Below are 17919 nucleotides of genomic sequence, written 5' to 3' on the forward strand. Positions count from 1 at the left end.
ACTTGATGACATCGCTTTTAAAAGCTTTGGGGGGGGCAGTGAACAGAACATCACAGTTGATCTGCTGTCTGGGTGGTCGTGGTGTGGGGAGGGCAGGAGACTAATCCTATCAAATGCCAGAGTGCACTACAAGAATTTGGTGTCAGATGTGTGCCTTCTGTCCTCAAACCTCCCTTTGACTCTGACAACAAACTGTGATTGAAGTTCCCGTGGCACACTGGCCCCTGAAAAGCCTCCCTTCTCCTCTTTAGCCCCTTCCACCTTTCTTTCTACCCAGCAACAGCAGCGTCAGCTCTATTGCATCTCTGATTGGCTAAGCCTGGCCGTGCTGATCCTCTTCACTATTATATTCAGGCTGTAGAAGCCCACAGTTTCACAGTTCCTGTCTGTCCCCGTCCTGCCCGAGTTCCTCATCACAGTTCCGTGCCCACAGTCATCAACTGTAGGTACCCAGCATGTGCTCTGAAGACAGAATGTTCCAGACCAAGGCTGTGGTCCCGAGAGCCCTCTTCCTGGCTCTTCTGCTGAGTCTCCCAGGAGCTGAGGCCATCAAGGGTGAGTGGTCAGGAGGATGAGGAGGGCGGGGGACACAAGGTGGGATGGACAGCGAGGTAACTGCTCTAGAATGAGAGGTTCTGGGGGCTCATTGATTCATTTCCTGTGTCTCTCCTCCCTTTATTCCTGCTGTTCACCTCGGCTCCTTAGTGAGTGTAACAGCAACAGCTGCCTTACTGTCTCCACTTCATTGAAATCTTTTCATCTCCATCTTAGAGATTAAAACACTGAATCTCAAAAAGATTAAAAATTCCCAAAGTTATACAGCTACTTGAAGAACCAAGGTTCAAATCCAGCCCCAGTTCTGATGGTCAGACTCTGCACTCCCCAATTTCTGCACAAGAGGATTTTATAGCTGAGCCCTGCTGGGACCCCACAAGCCCCTTTGCGTCTCCAGATCCCCAACCTCTGCTTTGTGTGGCTGTTTTTAAGGGGCTCAGAGGTGTGGGCTCTGTAGAGGAACCTGGACGGGAATTCCTCAGGATCCTAGGGCCCTTCCAGGATCAGTATGGGTGGTTCAAGGCTTCTTCTCACAAGGAAGTGGTGTTTCATGTGTTTGTCAGCCTCCTGATTCAGGTCCTGAGAGACCCAGGAGACTATTTCTTCCCCAAGAGGTGTAGACTTTGGATACCCACAAGGACTCAGCCAGAGATAAAAATGATCATTAATGCTCTGTTTCTTTCTTCTGACATCAGAGAATATTAGGCCTGTGCATGATGTCATCCAACAATTCAGGGATGAGAAGGACCAGAGTTCAAAATATGGGCCGGATGTGTTGGTGCACGCCTGTAGTCCTGACACTTGAGAGACTGAGTTTGAAGGTCTGAGAGTTTGAGGCCGGCCTAGGCTAAATACATGACCATATCTCAAAATCAAAACCCAAATAAAACCCCCAAAACAAACAAATAAATAAAACAATATTTTATAGCAAAACAAATACACTCTGGCCCTGGACAGTTTGAGGTAGAAATCCAAGAGTAGATAGAAGTAACGGTAATTTGGTTTGTTTTAAATGCTTTCAGTTGGGTTACTTGCTTTCTTAATTCTTTGTTTTTTTCTGAGTTCTTTATATATTCTGGATGTAAAACCTCTGTCAGATGTGTCACTGGTGAAGATTTTCTCTCACTCTGTGGGTTTTTTCTTCACTTCCTTGGTTGCTTCTTTAGATGTACAGAATCTTTTTAGTTTAATGAGGTCCCATTTGTTGATTCTTGACCTTAATTCCTGAGCAACTGGTGTCTGATTTAGAAAATCCTTTCCTATACCTATGCCTTGTAGGTTATTGCCAATGTTTTCTTGTAACAGTTTCAGAGTTTCAGGCTTCACATTGAGGTCTTTGATCCATTTGGAGTTGACTTTTGTGCAGGGTGAAAAATAAGGGTTTAGTTTCATTCTTCAGGTGGAGATCCAGTTTTGCCAGCACCATTTGCTGAACATGCTGTCTTTCCTCCAGTGAATGTTCTTGGCCCCTTTGTCAAATATCAGGTGGCTGAAATTGCATGGACTCATATTTGGGTCTTCAGTTTTGTTCCATTGATCTATGGGTCTATTTTTGTGCCAGTACCATGCTGTTATGACTATAGCTCTGTAATACAGTTTAATATCTAGTATAGTAATCCTCCCAACTTTGCTCTTAGTGCTCATGGTTGCTTTGGCTATCCAAGGTCTCTTGTGCTTCCATATGACTCTTAGGATTGTTTTTTCCAATTCTGTGAAGAATGTCATGGGGATTTTGATTGGCATTGCAGTGAATCTATAAATGGCTTTTGGTAGGATGGTCATTTTCACAATATTAATTCTTCCAATCCATGAGCATGGGAGGTCCTTCCATCTTCTGATGTCTTCCTCAATCTCTTTCTTTAAAGATATTCTGAGATATTTTATTTATTTATTTTTTGAGGCTATTGGGAATGGCAGAATTTCCCTGTATTCTTTCTCTAATTGCTTGTTATTGGTATATAGAAAGGCCACTGATTTTTGTAGATTGATTTTATAACCTGCCACTTTACTGAAAGTGTTAATCAGCTCTAGGACTTTTTTGGTGGAACTTTTGGGATCTCTTAGGGATAGTATCATATCATCTGCAAAAAGTGATAGTTTGACCTCTTCTTTTCCAATTAGTACTCCTTTAATTTCTTTCTCTTGTCTTACTGTTCTAACATGAGTTTTAAGCACTACATTGAAAAGGAATGGAGACCGTGGACAGTCTTGTCTGGTTCCTGATTTTAGTGGGAATGCTTTCAGTTTTTCTCCATTTAGTATGATGTTAGCCTGTGGACTTGTTGTATATTGCCTTTATGTTGTTGAGATAAGTTCCACATATCCCTAGACCCTCCATGACTTTTATCATGAATATATGTTGGATATTGTCACCAAAAGCCTCTTCTGCATCTAATGAGATGATCATGTAGTTTTTGTCATTGAGTCTGTTTAATGATATGGGACTATATTATTCTTTTTTTGATTGTATCTTTACCTGGCTTTGTTATTAGAGTGATGCTGGCTTCATAGAAGGAACTTGGAAGTTTTTGCTCTGTTTATATCTTTTTGAATATATTAAATAATATTGGATAGGGATCTTTAAAAGTCTGGTAGAATTCTGCTGTGAATCCATCTGGGCCTGGACTTTATTTAGTCAGGAGATTTTGTATTACTGTTTCAATTTCTGTATGTGTTATAGATCTGTTTAAGCTGTTGATCTCTTCTTGGTTTAGTTTTGGTGGTTCCCATGATTTTAGATATACATCCATTTCTTTTAGGTTTCCAAATTTAATAGCATATAGGTTTTTAAAGTATTCCCTGACAATGTTCTGGATCTTTTTGGTGTCTGTTCTGTTTCCCCTTTCATCTCTGATTTTGTTGATTTGGAGGTGCTCTTTCTTTCTTTTGGTTAACTGGGCTAAGGGTCTGACTATCTTGTTTATCTTTTTAAAGAACCAGCTCTTGTATTCATTGATTCTTTGTATTGTTTTCTTTGTTTCTATTTCATTATTTTCTGCTCTGATTTTTGTTATTTCTTCTTGTCTGCTGGGTTTGGGTTTCATTTGTTGTTGCTTTTCAAGTGTCTTGAGTTGCAACATTAAGTAATTTATTTGTTCTCTTTCTGACTTTTTTTAAAAAAAATATTTTATTATTTTTATTTTATGTGTATGAGTGTTATGCCTGCATGTATGAGTGTACCCATATCGTGCAATGCCCACGGATGACAGAAGAGGCTGTCAGATTCCCTGGAACTGGAGTTATGGACAGGTCTTAGCTGCCATGTGGGTGCTGGGATTTAAACCCGGGTCTTCTGCAAGAACAGCCAGTGTTCTTAACCACTGAGCCATCTCTCCCACCCATCTCTTTCTGATTTTTTAATGTAGGCACTTAGAGCCTCGTAGGCACTTGTTCCCTCGTAATACTGGTAATACTGCTTTTTTTTTTTTTTGTCTTTTTGAGACAGGGTCTCCCTGTAGCCCCAGCTGTCCTGGAACTCACTATGTAGACCAGGCTGTCCTTGAACTGACAGAGATCTGCATGCCTCTGCCTCCCAAGTGCTGGGATTAATGGCATGCGCCACCATGCCCCACTAAGACTGCTTTTTAAAGTGTCCCAGAGGTTTTGTTGTGTTGTGTTGTATTGTCCTTTTCATTTAGTTCCAGGAATACTTTTATTTCTTTCCTAATTTCTTCTTTGTCCCATTCATCTTTCACAAGTGTGTTGCTAGGGTTTCTTCTGGTGTTGATTTTAAGCTTTATTGTGTTGTGGACTGATAGAATGCATGGAATTATTTCAGTTTTCTTGTATTTGTTGAGGCTTGTTTTGTGCCCCAGTATATAGTTGATTTTGGAGAAAGTTCCATGGGGTGCTGAGTAGAAAGTATATTCTTTGGTGCTTGGGTGGAATATTTGGTAGTTATCTGTTAGGTCCATTTGATGTTTGGTATTGTTTATTTCAGATGTCTCTACTGTTAGTGAGTTGGGGTTAATCTAGGTCTTAAAGTCCTATAGTACTGTTTTTATAAAGTTGGTTACACCAGAGTTTGGTGCATATATGTTCATGATTGTAATATTGTCTTGGTCAATTGATCCTTTCATCAGTATGAAGTGACCCTCTTTATCTTTTCTTAGTTTTAGTCTGAAATCTATTTTGTCAGATATTAGATTTGCAATTCCTGCTTTTGTCTTAGTACCATTTGCTTGTTATATTTTTTTCCATCCTTTCACCTTAAGGTAAAAGTAGTGCCTGTCCTTGAAGGTGAGATGGGTTTCATTCAGACAGTAAAGAGATGGATTTTGTTTCTCAATCCATTCAACTAGCCTGTGTCTTTTGACTGGGGAGTTCAGTTCATTGATATTTAAATTTATTAATGAAAGATGTGTATTGATTCCTGTCATTTTGATTTCTATTTGCATTCTTGGTCTAACTGTGCATTTCCACATTTATACCTTCATTTAGTTTCTTTCTGTTACTCCTGGGGTATAGTTGTTCCTGTCTTCAGCTCTTTGTATTGCTTCAAGAATTCTCTGAAGGGCTGGTTTTGTGGACATGAATTCTTTCATCCTCTTTATGTCATGGAAGATTTTTCTTTCCCCTTCAACTATGATAGACATTTTGCCTGGGTAAAGTAATCTGGGTTGGCATCTGTGGTCATTTAGGACTGGGAATACTTTGGTCCAGTCTCTTCTGGTTTTCATATTTTGCACTGAAAGTCAGCCATACAATTCTGATGGGCTTTCCTTTATATGTGTTTTTGCAGCTTTCAGTATTCTCTTTTCATTCTGCATGTTTAGTGTTTTTACTATGATATGCCATGGGGAGTTTCTTTTCTGGTCCTATTTGGTGTTCTGTGTGTTTCTTGTATTTGTATGGGCATGTCTTTCTATAATTTTGGGAACTTTTCTTCTACAGTCCTGTTGACGATCTGGTCCATACTGTTATCCTGAGATTCTTCTCCTTCCTCTATACTATGGTATGTAAATTTAGTCTTTTCATGGTGTCACATTTCCTGCATATTCCATTCCTGTGTTTTCTTAAGTTTTTCATAATCTTTGCTTGAACAGTCCAATTTATCTTCCAGTCTTGATATTCTGTTTTCCATTTCATTCATCCTATTGGTGAGGCTTTCTCCTGTCATTTCTAATTGGCTTATTGAGTGTTTCACTTCCTTCTTCATTTCAGCATAAGCATTCTTCAATATTTCTCTTTTGTGAATTCACTCAGAAGTTTATCCTTATCTTCTTTCAGTTCTTTGATTTCTTTGTGTATTCTTTAAGTTCACTGAATTCTTTTTATCATGTTTATAATTGTTCTTTTGAATTCTGTGTCCTGGGTTATCTCTAGGGGGTTATATCATTGTACTCCTCTATAGGACTGTTGGTGCTTGGTGGAGACATATTCTTTGGGTTTTTCGTGTTATTATTTTTTCATTGTGACTTTGGCATGTGGATTTCTTTTGTAGTTTCTGATTCTTGTGTGAAACTCAAGCCTTCCTTTGTTGCGTTTAGGTCTGTTTCTGTTTGTGTACTTGATGTACCTTTGTTGTTTTCTTCTTGGGCATGAAAAGCTGGTTAGTCTGGGCTTCAGGTTCTCTCTTTTGATTTTATGTTGGAGGGTCCTAATGGCTTTAGTCCAGCTGCTCAGGAGTTCCTACAGAGGCCAAAGTTGGATGAGGAACAGATGCTCTCAGGCTTCCTCCTAAGGTCTGGTTCCCTCTAGTCAACAAGCACAGGATGATTTGGGAGGCTTGCTAGGTGGAGGAAGGATTCAGGCAATCTCAGGCAGTCAGGGAAGAAGGCTAGTCTCAGGAATCCCAGGCAAGTTGGAGTTGGGAACAGCCATGGTAAAAGGGTGGTCTCAGATGTGCAAAGGCAAGTTGTGGGTGGGGGTAGGCAATGAAGGCTTTAGGGAACTAGACTGAAGAATTGGGTTGGTCTGGGTACAAAGGATCAGGATGCAGTGGGTGGATTTGGGCCAAGAGGGTAATCCAGAGGTCTGGGATGCCAAGAGCAGAAGCAGGCCCGTGCCCACAGCTAGAAGCAGAACAGGATGTGGAGGCTGGGGAATTGAATCAGGTTGTCTAAAATATTTTTTATTGAGCTTTTGTATACTTCATACAACCACAACCATCCTTGATCAAATTAAGAGCCCCCCCACCATCCAAGCCCCCCACCAGGCCTCATATATTCTGCCATACATTTTAAGTTCCATTAGGTTAAGCATTTTGCCCAGGGGCATATTCAACCACTGGAGTCTATTCAGCCTATCTAGAGATCTTAAGTAAGGTCTACTCTCACCAAGTGGTAATCAGTCTCCAACAGTTCTCAGATTAGGGTTATTTATTTTTATTTTATGTATGAGTATTTTGCCTGCATCTGTGTAAGTGCACCATGGGCATGCAGTGCCTGTGGAGACCAGAAGAGGGCATTGGATCCCTGGAACTGGAGTTACAGATGGTGGTTGGCCATTATGTGAGTGCTGGGAATCAAACCTGTGTCCTCTACAAGAGCAGCCAGTGCTCCTAACTGCTAAGTCATCTCTACAGCTTCTAAGATGTTTTAAGTAGCAAAAGTTGAGAGAGAGGGGGAGAGAGAGAGAGGAGAGAGAGAGAGAGAGAGAGAGAGAGAGAGAGAGATTATTTCATTGGCTAAGAATACCAAAGTTAACTGTGAGTTTTCCATCTCCCCCCACCCAATTCTTGTAGAGTCTAATCTCTTTAGTGTCAATAAAATTGATTCTTCTTAGGCCAGGTGTGGTGGCGCACGCCTTTAATCCCAGCTCTCAGGAGGCAGAAGCAGATGGATCTCTGTGAGTTCAAGGCCAGCCTGGTCTACATAGTGAGTTCCAGGCCAGCTGGGGCTGCAGGGAGACCCTGTCTCAAAAAGACAAAAAAAATGGATTGTTCTCTGTCTATCCCTACACCGCCCACTTTCTGTTGCTGAAGCATATCTGGTCTTGCCTCTTCAGTTAGCTTTCTGTTTAGGTTGTTGTTTCTCTCTTACTAAAATACTTTGATAATTTCTTGTGAGTTTCAGGATGACATTAAAATTCCTGAGCTCTAGTAAGGTCTTTGGTGATCTCACCTAACCAAATCTCATCTCCTGCTCCAGCTGGACCAAAGCCCTTGTGGTTCTTCAAACGTTGAACTTTCTTCCCCTAGTGAGAAAGGTGTTTCCTTTCTTTTTTGTTTGTTTGCTTAATTTCTTTTTTGTTGTTGTTGTTGTTTTATTTTTGAGACATGGTCTTCCTGTAGCCCCAGCTGGCCTGGAACTATGTAGACCATGTTGGTTTCAATCTTTCAGAGATCTGCCTGCCTCTGCGTCTGAAGTGCTGGGATTATAGGTGTGCACCACCACACCTAGCTAATTTTAAGTGATTCTTCAAGAATTTCATATAATATATTTTGACCATATTCAGACTCTTTCCTTCATCCCTACCCCAACCCTACTACCCCCATCTGACTTCATGTCCCCTGTTATTATTTTAATTTTTTAAAAGGCCTATCAGTTTAATCCATGTTTCCCAAATGCTATTGGATGTAGTCTATCCCTGGGAGCCTGGTCAACCTTCCAGTCATCATACCCCTATAGAACTGACCCTCCCTCTCCCAGAAGCTATCAATCGCCAAGAGATCCTTAGCTAGAGCTGGGGCTTCTTGCCCACCCACCCATCCGTGCTGGGTCTTGTCTGCCTTGGGCTTGGACAGGTCTTGTGCATGCGGTCAAAAGCACCGCTTGTTCCTATGTGCAACTGCCCTGTGGTGTCCAAACAACTTGGTTTCCTTGTATTCATCCACCACCTCTGGCTCTTAGGATCTTTCTGCCCCTCTCTTCCAAAACGATCCTCGAGTCTTGGGAGGAGATGGTGTGATATAGGTGTCCCACTAAGGGCTGAGCAAGCCACAGTCTGTTATTCTCTCTGCACAGTGATTCAGCCACAGGCTTTTGTGGTAATCACATCTGCTGCAAGAAGAAGCTTCTCTTGTGAGAACTGAGAGCTGCACTAACCTATGGGTATAATGATAAGTCATTAGGAGTTGGTTCAACATTATGTCTATTTGGTAGAATAGTGGTAGGTTCTCATGTTTTGTAATGGCTCAGTTTAAACAATTTAAACAGTCAGCTCATGAGGACGCCTCCTGTGCACCTGGCAGCACTCTGTGTCTGTCAGGGGCTCTGCACTTACCACACTGTTCTCACTGTCATCAATTCTCTAGTTGGCCTCTTTCAGATTTGTCAGGAGGACAGACACCATATCTGATTTTTATTTGAATTGGGGTCTCATTCTGTAGACCAGGATGCTTTTGAATTTATAGGCAATCCTCCTGCCTCAGCCTCCCAAATGCTCAGATTACAGGACTGAGCTACTATGCCTGGCTTATAGTAAATAGGTTTTCAGTACATTTTCCCCTAAATGAAGATGATTTGTCTTGGAAGTACTGAGGATTGAACCTCATGTATATTGAGTGAAAATCCTACTATGGAGTTATGTCCCAGCCCCCACCCTTGCCTTTTGTTCTTTTATTTTGAGACAGGGTCTCACTAATTTGCCCAGGCTGGCCTTGAACTTGAAATCTTCCTGCCTCAGCCTCCTGAGTAGCTGAGATTACAAGCCTGTGCTGCCAGGCCCAGATGGAAATGATTTATGATGGAAAATAATTGGTCTCATATCTGACTAATCTTCAGACCTCAGAATTTCTGAAAATATTTTTAAAAGCATAAAAAGAGTTTTTAATGATGCTTTAGGTTTTAAAAAATTTTATTGAATTTTTGTGTATTTCATACAGAACATCTCAATCAATCTTAATCATCTTTATATCCTCTTCCCCACTGGCACCGTCTCATAGCCCCCCACTGGAATTCATACATTCTGTCATTTGTCTTAAGGCCTGTTGTGTCAAGTTAGCATCCCCAGATGTCCCTCAGTGCAAGTTTACCCACCGAGGTCTAGTCAGCCTATCAACAGTCCCTCACTTTAGGAAGATCAGCTCTTGCTCACCCAGAAGTAACCAGTTACCAATATCTCTTCATCTAAGATTGGACTCTGCTGTCCATTTCCCCAGTTTTATGCTGGGTTTTTGTCTGCTTGAGTTTGCGTGGGTCTTGTTGATGCTTTAGGGTTTTCTCTCTTTTTATTTCACCCTCTTTTTTGAAGGTCATTCCTCTGAACTGAGGAGGAACCTAGAATTCCCTGAAAGAACATGCTCTGTGTCACTGTGATATCCAAGCACAGATGTCCTGCCTGCAGGGGCTGTGAACTCACAGGGAAAGCCGAGTGCAGAGGTGAGGCTGGAAGGCCCTTGTCCTCCACACTATCACTCACCCTAAGCCAGGGCCTCACACAGCTTCATTGCTTTATTAATAATGACAGTTCCTGGGGCTGGAGAGACGGCTCAGTGGTTAAGAGCACTGATTGCACTTGCAGAGGACCCAGGTTCTGGTCGCAGCACCCACATGACAGCTCATAACCTTCTGTAACTTCAATTACATACACTTACAAGCATGTAGGCAAAACACACATACACATTTTTTTTTAATTTTTAAAAAGCTCTGTGGCTTTGAGTATTTTATTTAAAGATATTGATAGTTTCTCTTGCTTTTTCTATTTCTGAAAAACTAGTAAAGACTAAGAAACACATATTTAGAACCTAGCAACATTTATAGTTCCATTTAAAACAAAAATCAAAAAATCAAAAAAGGCCAGGCGTGGTGGTGCACGCCTTTAATCCCTGCACTCAGGGGGCAGAGGCAGGTGGATCTCTGTGAGTTCGAGGCCAGCCTGGTCTCCATAGTGAATCCAGGACAGCTGGGGCTACAGGGAGACCCTGTTTCAAAAGATCAAAAAAAAAAAAAATCAAAAAAGAAAGTTTGAAGCCAGTGCCAGAATGTCTGTATAATACTTTTAGATTTAATATGCTTAAGATGAAAAATATGGACAGAACCACCCACTACCATAAAGTAGAACAAAACACGAGGACCTTAAAGAGCATGGCGACAACTTGGAGAGAATTTTCTTCTCTCTCAACTTTCCATTTTCTGTCTTTTCTTTAATAAGAAAAATAAGGTTCCTGCATCTCCAAACTGAAGAGTCTAAACACAATTTCGCACTGTGGTCCTAGGCCTCAGAGTTTATGGGGAGAGGAAAATACTTTTCTAGCTTCACGGAGCTGTGTAACCTCTGCGTTTCCTCATGTGCTTCTTAGGGTTACTGCAATGATTAATGAGTAAAATACATAAACCACTCAAACAAAGTTTAGTTCTTGGTAAAGGTCAAGCAGGTGCTCCTCGTCACTGTCACTCGAACCTCTGTAGTCAGGATGCTCAGACGGAGTGACAGGAAGTAGCTGGGCTTCTCCCTCATTTCCTTTTATGAGTTGTCTCCTTCTTCCTCTATAGACCTTTCCTTTGGACTTTGTTAATAAATCCAGTCATTCTTGGGCTATGTCACCTGTACATTCATTTTTACATTTACCTCACTTTCTCTGTTTTCTTCATACAGCAGATCACGTAGCAATTTATGACATATTTGTACAGAGTCAAAAACCATCCGGAGAGTACATGTTTGAGTTTGATGGTGACGAGCAGTTCCATGTGGATCTGGACAAGAGAGAAACCAACTGGCATCTGCCAGAATTTGGACAAGCCTTTTGGTTTGACCCTCAGAATGCACTGCCCTACATTGCCAGTTTGAAAAATATCTTGAAATTCTTGATCCAGAGATCCAACCACACCCAGGCCCTGAGTGGTGGGTACCACCGCTCCTGCATCATCCTTTGCCACCAGTGGAAAGGGATGGGAGGGTATCTGCCCCACAACCATAGTGGGAGATCCTCTGATAAATGATCTGAGTGGCTATATGTTCCCTGCAGTACAATGGAGGGTATGCCTTCCTCTTCCTACACTTGGAGAGAAAGAGGTTGACCCCAGGAGTCTGAGCAGTGGGAGACTCCTGGCTCTCATTCAGGACCCAGGAGGTGCCATAAGTCTGAGCCTGAGGTAGAGGACACCCAGGGTAGGACATCTGTGACTCATCAGAACAGGGTCTCACCAGGTTCCGTCTCCTCCCAGAGCCTCCTGAAGTGACTGTGTTTCCCAAGAGCCCTGTGGAGCTGGGCCAGCCCAATGTCCTCATCTGTCACATTGACAAGTTCTTCCCTCCGGTGCTCAATGTCACGTGGCTGAGAAATGGACAGCCCGTCACTGAAGGAACTTCTGAGACCATCTTTCTGCCCAGAACGGACAACAGGTTCTATAAGTTCCACTACCTGCCATTCATTCCCATGGCTGAGGACTTCTATGACTGCCAGGTGGAGCACTGGGGCCTGGACCAGCCGAGCGTCACTCACTGGGGTAAAGAGCCGCTTGCCCTCCATGGCCTCCATGCACCCTCTGCTCCTGGACCTGGTGTCCTGGCATCCCCACTGTCCTAACTCCATCTCTTCACTTTCCTCAGAGGCACAGGAGCCAATCCAGGTGACTGAGATGACGGAGACTGTGGTCTGTGCCCTGGGCCTGGTGGTGGGTCTGGTGGGTGTCATCGTTGGCACCGTGCTCATCCTAAGGGCTCTGCACTCCAGGCGAGACACCCTGGGCCCAGTGACCCATGTGAGTTACTGTGGAGTTGGGGATCTTAGGGTGAGGTCAGAAGAACAGAGGAAAAAGGAGGGAGCCTAGCACCCGCTGTTCAGAACGAGGAGAGGAAAATTCAATTTAAGAAGTGCACGCTGATCTCCCGATAGTTGAAGCACAGAGCTGCATAGTTAACCACTTACTATGCCCAGGTGCTCCCCGAGCATGTAGTCTATTAGCGCACCAACAGTCTATGAGATGGGTCCTACTGCTGTGGTTTTACTCCTGATGCTTATGTCCTCTTGTGCACAGGACGACTGAGCACCGTAATCAAGGCCACACAGCTGGGAAGTCCTGACGCTGACATTCAGGATTGGAGCATCGGGATCTAAAACTGCTTAACCACTGTCCTGCATTCCTGCTTTATGAAGAAAAAGGCCAAGTTCAAATGCGGTCTAGTTGTGTGGCCAAATCTGTTCTCTAGTTGTGATCTGTTCTCTTATGCATTACTGTAAGTCAGACAAGCGCTCTCTCAGTTTCCCCATCAACTTGACCCAGCGATGGCAAAGGTCACGTTAAATTGCCCCTTTTAGGACTTCAGAGTTTTAAGTTTTAATAATCTTACAGTTCAAGGATTTATGTCTTTGTAATTTTCCTCCCACCAGATAATGATCTTTTCACAGTGACTATTGCATCTAACTCACTTTAATCATCATCAACATTGTGATTCCTGGTGGACCTCAGGGCCCGAGGATTAAGTCAGTCCCTCCACTCCAGTCCTGCAGACTGTCATGGACACCGGTGATCTCACTCTGAATCTACTTGTCCCCTTCTGTCTTCAGTCCTAACTCCCACGTCTAACTTCCTCTCCAGTCCTACATGTAAGCTTTCTAGTGGACTGATGAGTTTCCACATGTATGTCCTATGTAACATGTAGTAGTATTCGGCACATGTGTATTTTTAATGGGCTGAGATGGTGCATTGCACGTCTAATCTTGAACCTCTAGTCCGCAGCTTCCCCCTGTTCCACAGTGTTCATCTGTAAACATCACCCGCCCACACCCTCTGGGACACCTGGTTCTCTACCCTACCAAGCAGTGCTGTGTTTTCATGTGGCTCTGCATCTCTGGGATGTGTGAACTCTACAAAGCAGTCGCAGGGTGCTGGGGATGCGAAAAAGCAAACAAACAAAAGTAAACTGAATGGGTTTTAATCACGACTCAACACAATATTGATGTAATCAGTTCTGCAGGCAAAGAGAGACTCGTTCACAGCCAAACCCCTGGGTGGGCAATTCTTTGGGGATAGAGGAGGCTGATTCTCTTTTTAGATGCTGGGAATTGAACCCAGGTCCTCTGGAAGAGCAGCCAGTGCTCTTAACTGCTGAGCCATCTCTCTCTCTCTCTCTCTCTCAAAATATATGATTCTGGGACTGGAGAGGTGGCTCAGAAATTAAGAACACTGTCTGCTTTTGCAGAGGACCCAGGTTTGATTCCCAGCACCCACATGGCAGCTAATAACTGTCTGTAACTCCAGTTCCAGGGTATATAACACTCTCTTCTGACTACAATGGGCATTGTACAACACTGCTACACTTACACACATGCAGACACTACACTCATACACATAAAAAACATAGGGTTTCATGTAACCCAGAATGGTCCTAAACTTCCTACGTAACTGAGGATGACTGAACTCCTGATCCTCAGGTGTGAGCCACCATGCCCACTCTGCATCCTTCCTTTGCCCCGACTGCCTGGAATGAAGTCAAGTTCCATCAGTATATTCTGAGAGTCTTCATTGCAAGCTTCTCTACAGGACTTCAAATGGATCCTATGTGGATTCTGCAGGTCCAGAGCCTCCCACAGGCTCCCAGGATGCAGTCAGCTCATACACTTGCTGCAGAGGAAGACACTATAGACCTGGGTGATCTCAGGGGGCCTCACTCCACCAGAGCCGGTGAGCACTGGCCACAGACCCATACAAAAACATCTGCCTGTGGCTCCTGTCCTTCAGGACACTTCCAGATGAGAACTAGGAGTCAAGAGGTCTTGAGGCTCCAGCAGCACCCGGGGAGGCCTGCTTGAGTGGGGTGGGGCACTGGTCATGGCCTCTGTCACCGCTGACATGACCAGAGTTGATCTGGGTTATCTGACTAGTGTCCTGACCTTCCTTATACCTGCTATAGAGGTTGCACAAGTGGTGGCAAAGGATGGGGAGGGAGTGGAGCCAGCCTCAGGTCCACACCTAAACCTCAGGGGGCATTTTTCTCAGTTCTCTCACTTGACTTCCTGTCCTATAGCTCAGCCTTCAGCCACTGAGCACTGGAGTCATCTGGTTAGGAGTTTAGTGTTGCTGGATATTTGGCTTCTACTCAGTGTGTAACTCTTCTTGACTAACCCCACTTCCAGTTTCCTCCATCTGCTTTTTAGATGGGTCATAGTTCTGTTTGTTCCAAATAGCAGTGTGTGTGGTTTGCCTGTTTGTGTATCCATATATGTGTGTGTACATGTGAGTGCATATGTGTGTACATGTATGCATATGTGCATATGTGTATGTGTTTAAAGGACTTATTTCCTTCCCCATGAAGTCTGAGTCAAAAAATGAATGTATGTCACATGAATTGTTCTTTTCTATAGATATGTGAAAATATCTCAAAGTCTGCAAAACATCTGAAAAACACTGGGGTATTCCAGAGTCATGCTTGAAAGCCAGTGACGTGACATAGAACAGACCTCGTAGAACAGACTGTATGAAGCACATAACTACAGGGTGTGGGAAGGTGAAACGGCAAAACTAACCCCATCTTGCTCTCGCTGATAAAATTGTTGGATTATTTATTTATTTACTTATTTTTCTTTAAAAATTTTTTCAGGAAATGTGAGTAGCCATCTACAATGCTTGATGATTTATCCACTATCACATAACCTGTCTTTTAATTTAGCTCATAACAAGTTAAATAGAAAAGTATATTGGTTGAGTATCCCTCATTTAAATAGCTTTGGACCAGAAGTATTTTGGACTTGGGATATAAAAAAAATTCTTTGGGCACCAGCACAGTGGCACGTGCCTTTAATCCCAGCACTCAGGCCGAAGCAGAGACAGGAGCAGGGAGCCTGGGCAGGGCCGGGGGCGGGCATATCTCTGTAAAATCAAGGCCAGCCTGTTCCAGACCAGCTGAAACCACAAGGAAACCCTGTCTCAAAAAAACCCAAGCAATGTTTTTAAATATTTGCATACACACAATGAGATATCTTGGTTTGGTTTGGTTTGGTCTGGTCTGGTCTGGTCTGGTCTGGTCTGGTCTGGTCTGGTCTGGTCTGGTCTGGTCTGGTCTGGTCTGGTCTGGTCTGGTCTGGTCTGGTCTGGTCTGGTCTGGTCTGGTCTGGTCTGGTCTGGTCTGGTCTGGTCTGGTCTGGTCTGGTCTGGTCTGGTCTGGTCTGGTCTGGTCTGGTCTGGTCTGGTCTGGTCTGGTCTGGTCTGGTCTGGTCTGGTCTGGTCTGGTCTGGTATCGTCTGGTCTGGTCTGGTCTGGTCTGGTCTGGTCTGGTATTTAATAATGGGAATGTGATCAATGGGGATGTTGAGTAGGCATGTCCTCTGAACAAACAAGTAACAGCAGAAGGTCTGAACCCTAACAGACCCTGTAGACAGAGAGAGAGAGAGACAGCCACCCCTCCCCAATGGGTCAGCTTCAGAGGAAGCCGGGAGGCAGCGGGAAGTCACTATCTTGGCAGGGTGCTGGTGGTAGATCTCAAAAGCTCAGCTGAGATGTAGGGGAAAGAGCCAACAGACGTTGGTGCCTTTGTAAGTGACCCTCTCCCAAAGAGAATAGCATAAGCTTTGTTGGCAAGCCCAAATAAATATCCTTATTCCCAAACTGTAACTTAGAGGGACATTGTGTCAGTTTTGTAGGTAAGTTGTAAAGCCAGTGTGGGGCTGGTGCCAAGAAGGATGCAGTGTGCCTCGCAGAGGCCTAGAGAGTGAGCGTAGGCCTCCCAGGAGGGAATTTGGCTTTACAGGGAACTTCCTAAGTTCTTTCTCAGCAGCCAAGACATTGTTGAGGAGGTCATCTGGTAAACTGGTACAGCACTGGAAGCTGGTTGCTCTGGTCTCTGTTCATGTCTGTTCTGTGTATATGAATAATTGTATGACCGAATGAGTGACGGGCAGTCAGACAAAGTGAGCTCTTCTCTGGACAGCGCCTGTCCACAGGGTCCTGTCTTGTCTGTTGTGGAGTGAGACTATGTCTGGTCTGGTCTGGTCTGGTCTGGTATTTAATAATGGGAATGTGATCAATGGGGATGTTGAGTAGGCATGTCCTCTGAACAAACCAGTAACAGCGGAAGGTCTGAACCCTAACAGACCCTGTAGACAGAGGGAGAGACAGCGACCCCTCCCCAATGGGTCAGCTTCAGAGGAAGCTGGGAAGCAGCAGGAAGTCACTATCTTGGCAGGGTGCTGGTGGTAGATCTCAAAAGCTCAGCTGAGATGTAGGGGAAAGAGCCAACGGACATTGGTGCCTTTGTAAGTGACCCGCTCCCAAAGAGAATAGCATAAGCTTTGTTGGCAAACCCAGATAAATATCCTTATTCCCAAACTGTAACTTAGAGGGACATCATGTTGGTTTTGTAGGTAGGTCGTAAAGCCAGTGTGGGGCTCGGAGCCAGGAAGGATGCAGTGCGCCTTGGAGAGGCCTAGAGAGTGAGCGTAGGCCTCCCAGGAGGGAATTTGGCTTTACAGGGAACTTCCTAAGTTCTTTCTCAGCAGCCAAGACATTGTTGAGGAGGTCATCTGGTAAACTGGTACAGCACTGGAAGCTGGTTGCTCTGGTCTCTGTTCATGTCTGTTTTGTGTACATGAGTAACTGTATGACCGAATGAGTGGCAGTCAGACAAAGTGAGCTCTTCTCTGGACAGCGCCTGTCCACAGCGTCCTGTCTTGTCTGTTGTGGAGTGAGACTATGTCGGTGTTTGTTTCAGTGCTGCTCTGTGACTTTCACCTTTTCCTCCTTCTTGATTCTCACTGAGGATGGTGGAGGCAGCCCAGTCTCTGAGACTGACAGGTCTGGAAAACTCCCAGGTGTCTCTAACTCCTGCCAGTGCTTTACAGCAACTCTCTGTTCTGACAGGCTGTGGCTACTTTGCAGTGTTCTGCTCTCTCTACCCTAGTGAGCAGCCCCCTTCCATGCTCAGGGCACCCCCCCCTTCATCCACGCCTGGCCCTGTGGTCTGTCCTCTCTCCACCCCAGCACTTTTCTCTGAGGTTTTTCTCTGCTTTGCAAGATCCATAGGTCTTTTAGCTGTGAGTCCAGTTGCAGCCCCTGTTGCAGTTGCTTCTGACATCCTTCCACGTCTCCCCAGGCGTCCTGGGAACAGGGGGAGGGACTGGAATGTAGCTGGACTTGCTACCCACTGAAGCCTGTTTCTGCCCCTTGTATGCAGAGGCAATGAAAGACAAAAGGTGGGAGGGTTTCAATGAGGGTGGACTGCCCAGTCTGGGTCTCACTTCTCTTCTCTCTGAAAGTGATGCTCCTGGATGTTAGGACAGGTGATGCACTCTCTATGACCCTCTTCCTTGTACCCTTGTCCAATCCCGCAGTGGACCTCAGGACAGGCCCAGGGCTGTGGGGGCCCCACATCTGGTCACTCCCGTGTTGTCTGAGAAGCCTTAGGTCCTGACTGCTCCTGAGCACTGGAAACTTTTCACCAGACTTTTCCTCCTCCTCCTCTTCCTCCTCCTCCTCTTCTAAAAATATTTTATTTATAATTTTTATTTTATTTGTATGAATGTATTGCCTGCATGTGTGTAAGTGC

The 17919-nt window shown here is 44.3% G+C and overlaps 1 protein-coding gene across 1 annotated transcript; it reads left to right on the plus strand.

The window, feature by feature from the left end:
* The first annotated feature begins 391 nt into the window (after positions 1–391).
* Positions 392–12553, plus strand: LOC103747550 (HLA class II histocompatibility antigen, DP alpha 1 chain-like). Its single transcript, XM_008850062.3, has 5 exons — positions 392–555; positions 11035–11280; positions 11604–11885; positions 11989–12140; positions 12417–12553. The coding sequence occupies exons 1-5, from the start codon at positions 456–458 to the stop codon at positions 12423–12425; spliced, it is 789 nt and encodes a 262-aa protein (XP_008848284.1). The 5' UTR covers positions 392–455; the 3' UTR covers positions 12426–12553.
* Positions 12554–17919: the final 5366 nt, after the last annotated feature.

Source organism: Nannospalax galili, unplaced genomic scaffold (genome assembly GCF_000622305.1).
Source record: "Nannospalax galili isolate Female #2095 unplaced genomic scaffold, S.galili_v1.0 scaffold3450, whole genome shotgun sequence".
Taxonomy (NCBI): domain Eukaryota; kingdom Metazoa; phylum Chordata; class Mammalia; order Rodentia; family Spalacidae; genus Nannospalax; species Nannospalax galili.

Bases quoted from the DNA above. Each gene is read 5' to 3' on its own strand.
- LOC103747550 (XM_008850062.3), top strand. From the start codon at position 456: ATGTGCTCTGAAGACAGAATGTTCCAGACCAAGGCTGTGGTCCCGAGA. The intron at 556-11,034 runs GTGAGTGGTCAG...TTCTTCATACAG, and splicing joins AGGAGCTGAGGCCATCAAGG to CAGATCACGTAGCAATTTAT. The intron at 11,281-11,603 runs GTGGGTACCACC...GTCTCCTCCCAG, and splicing joins CCACACCCAGGCCCTGAGTG to AGCCTCCTGAAGTGACTGTG.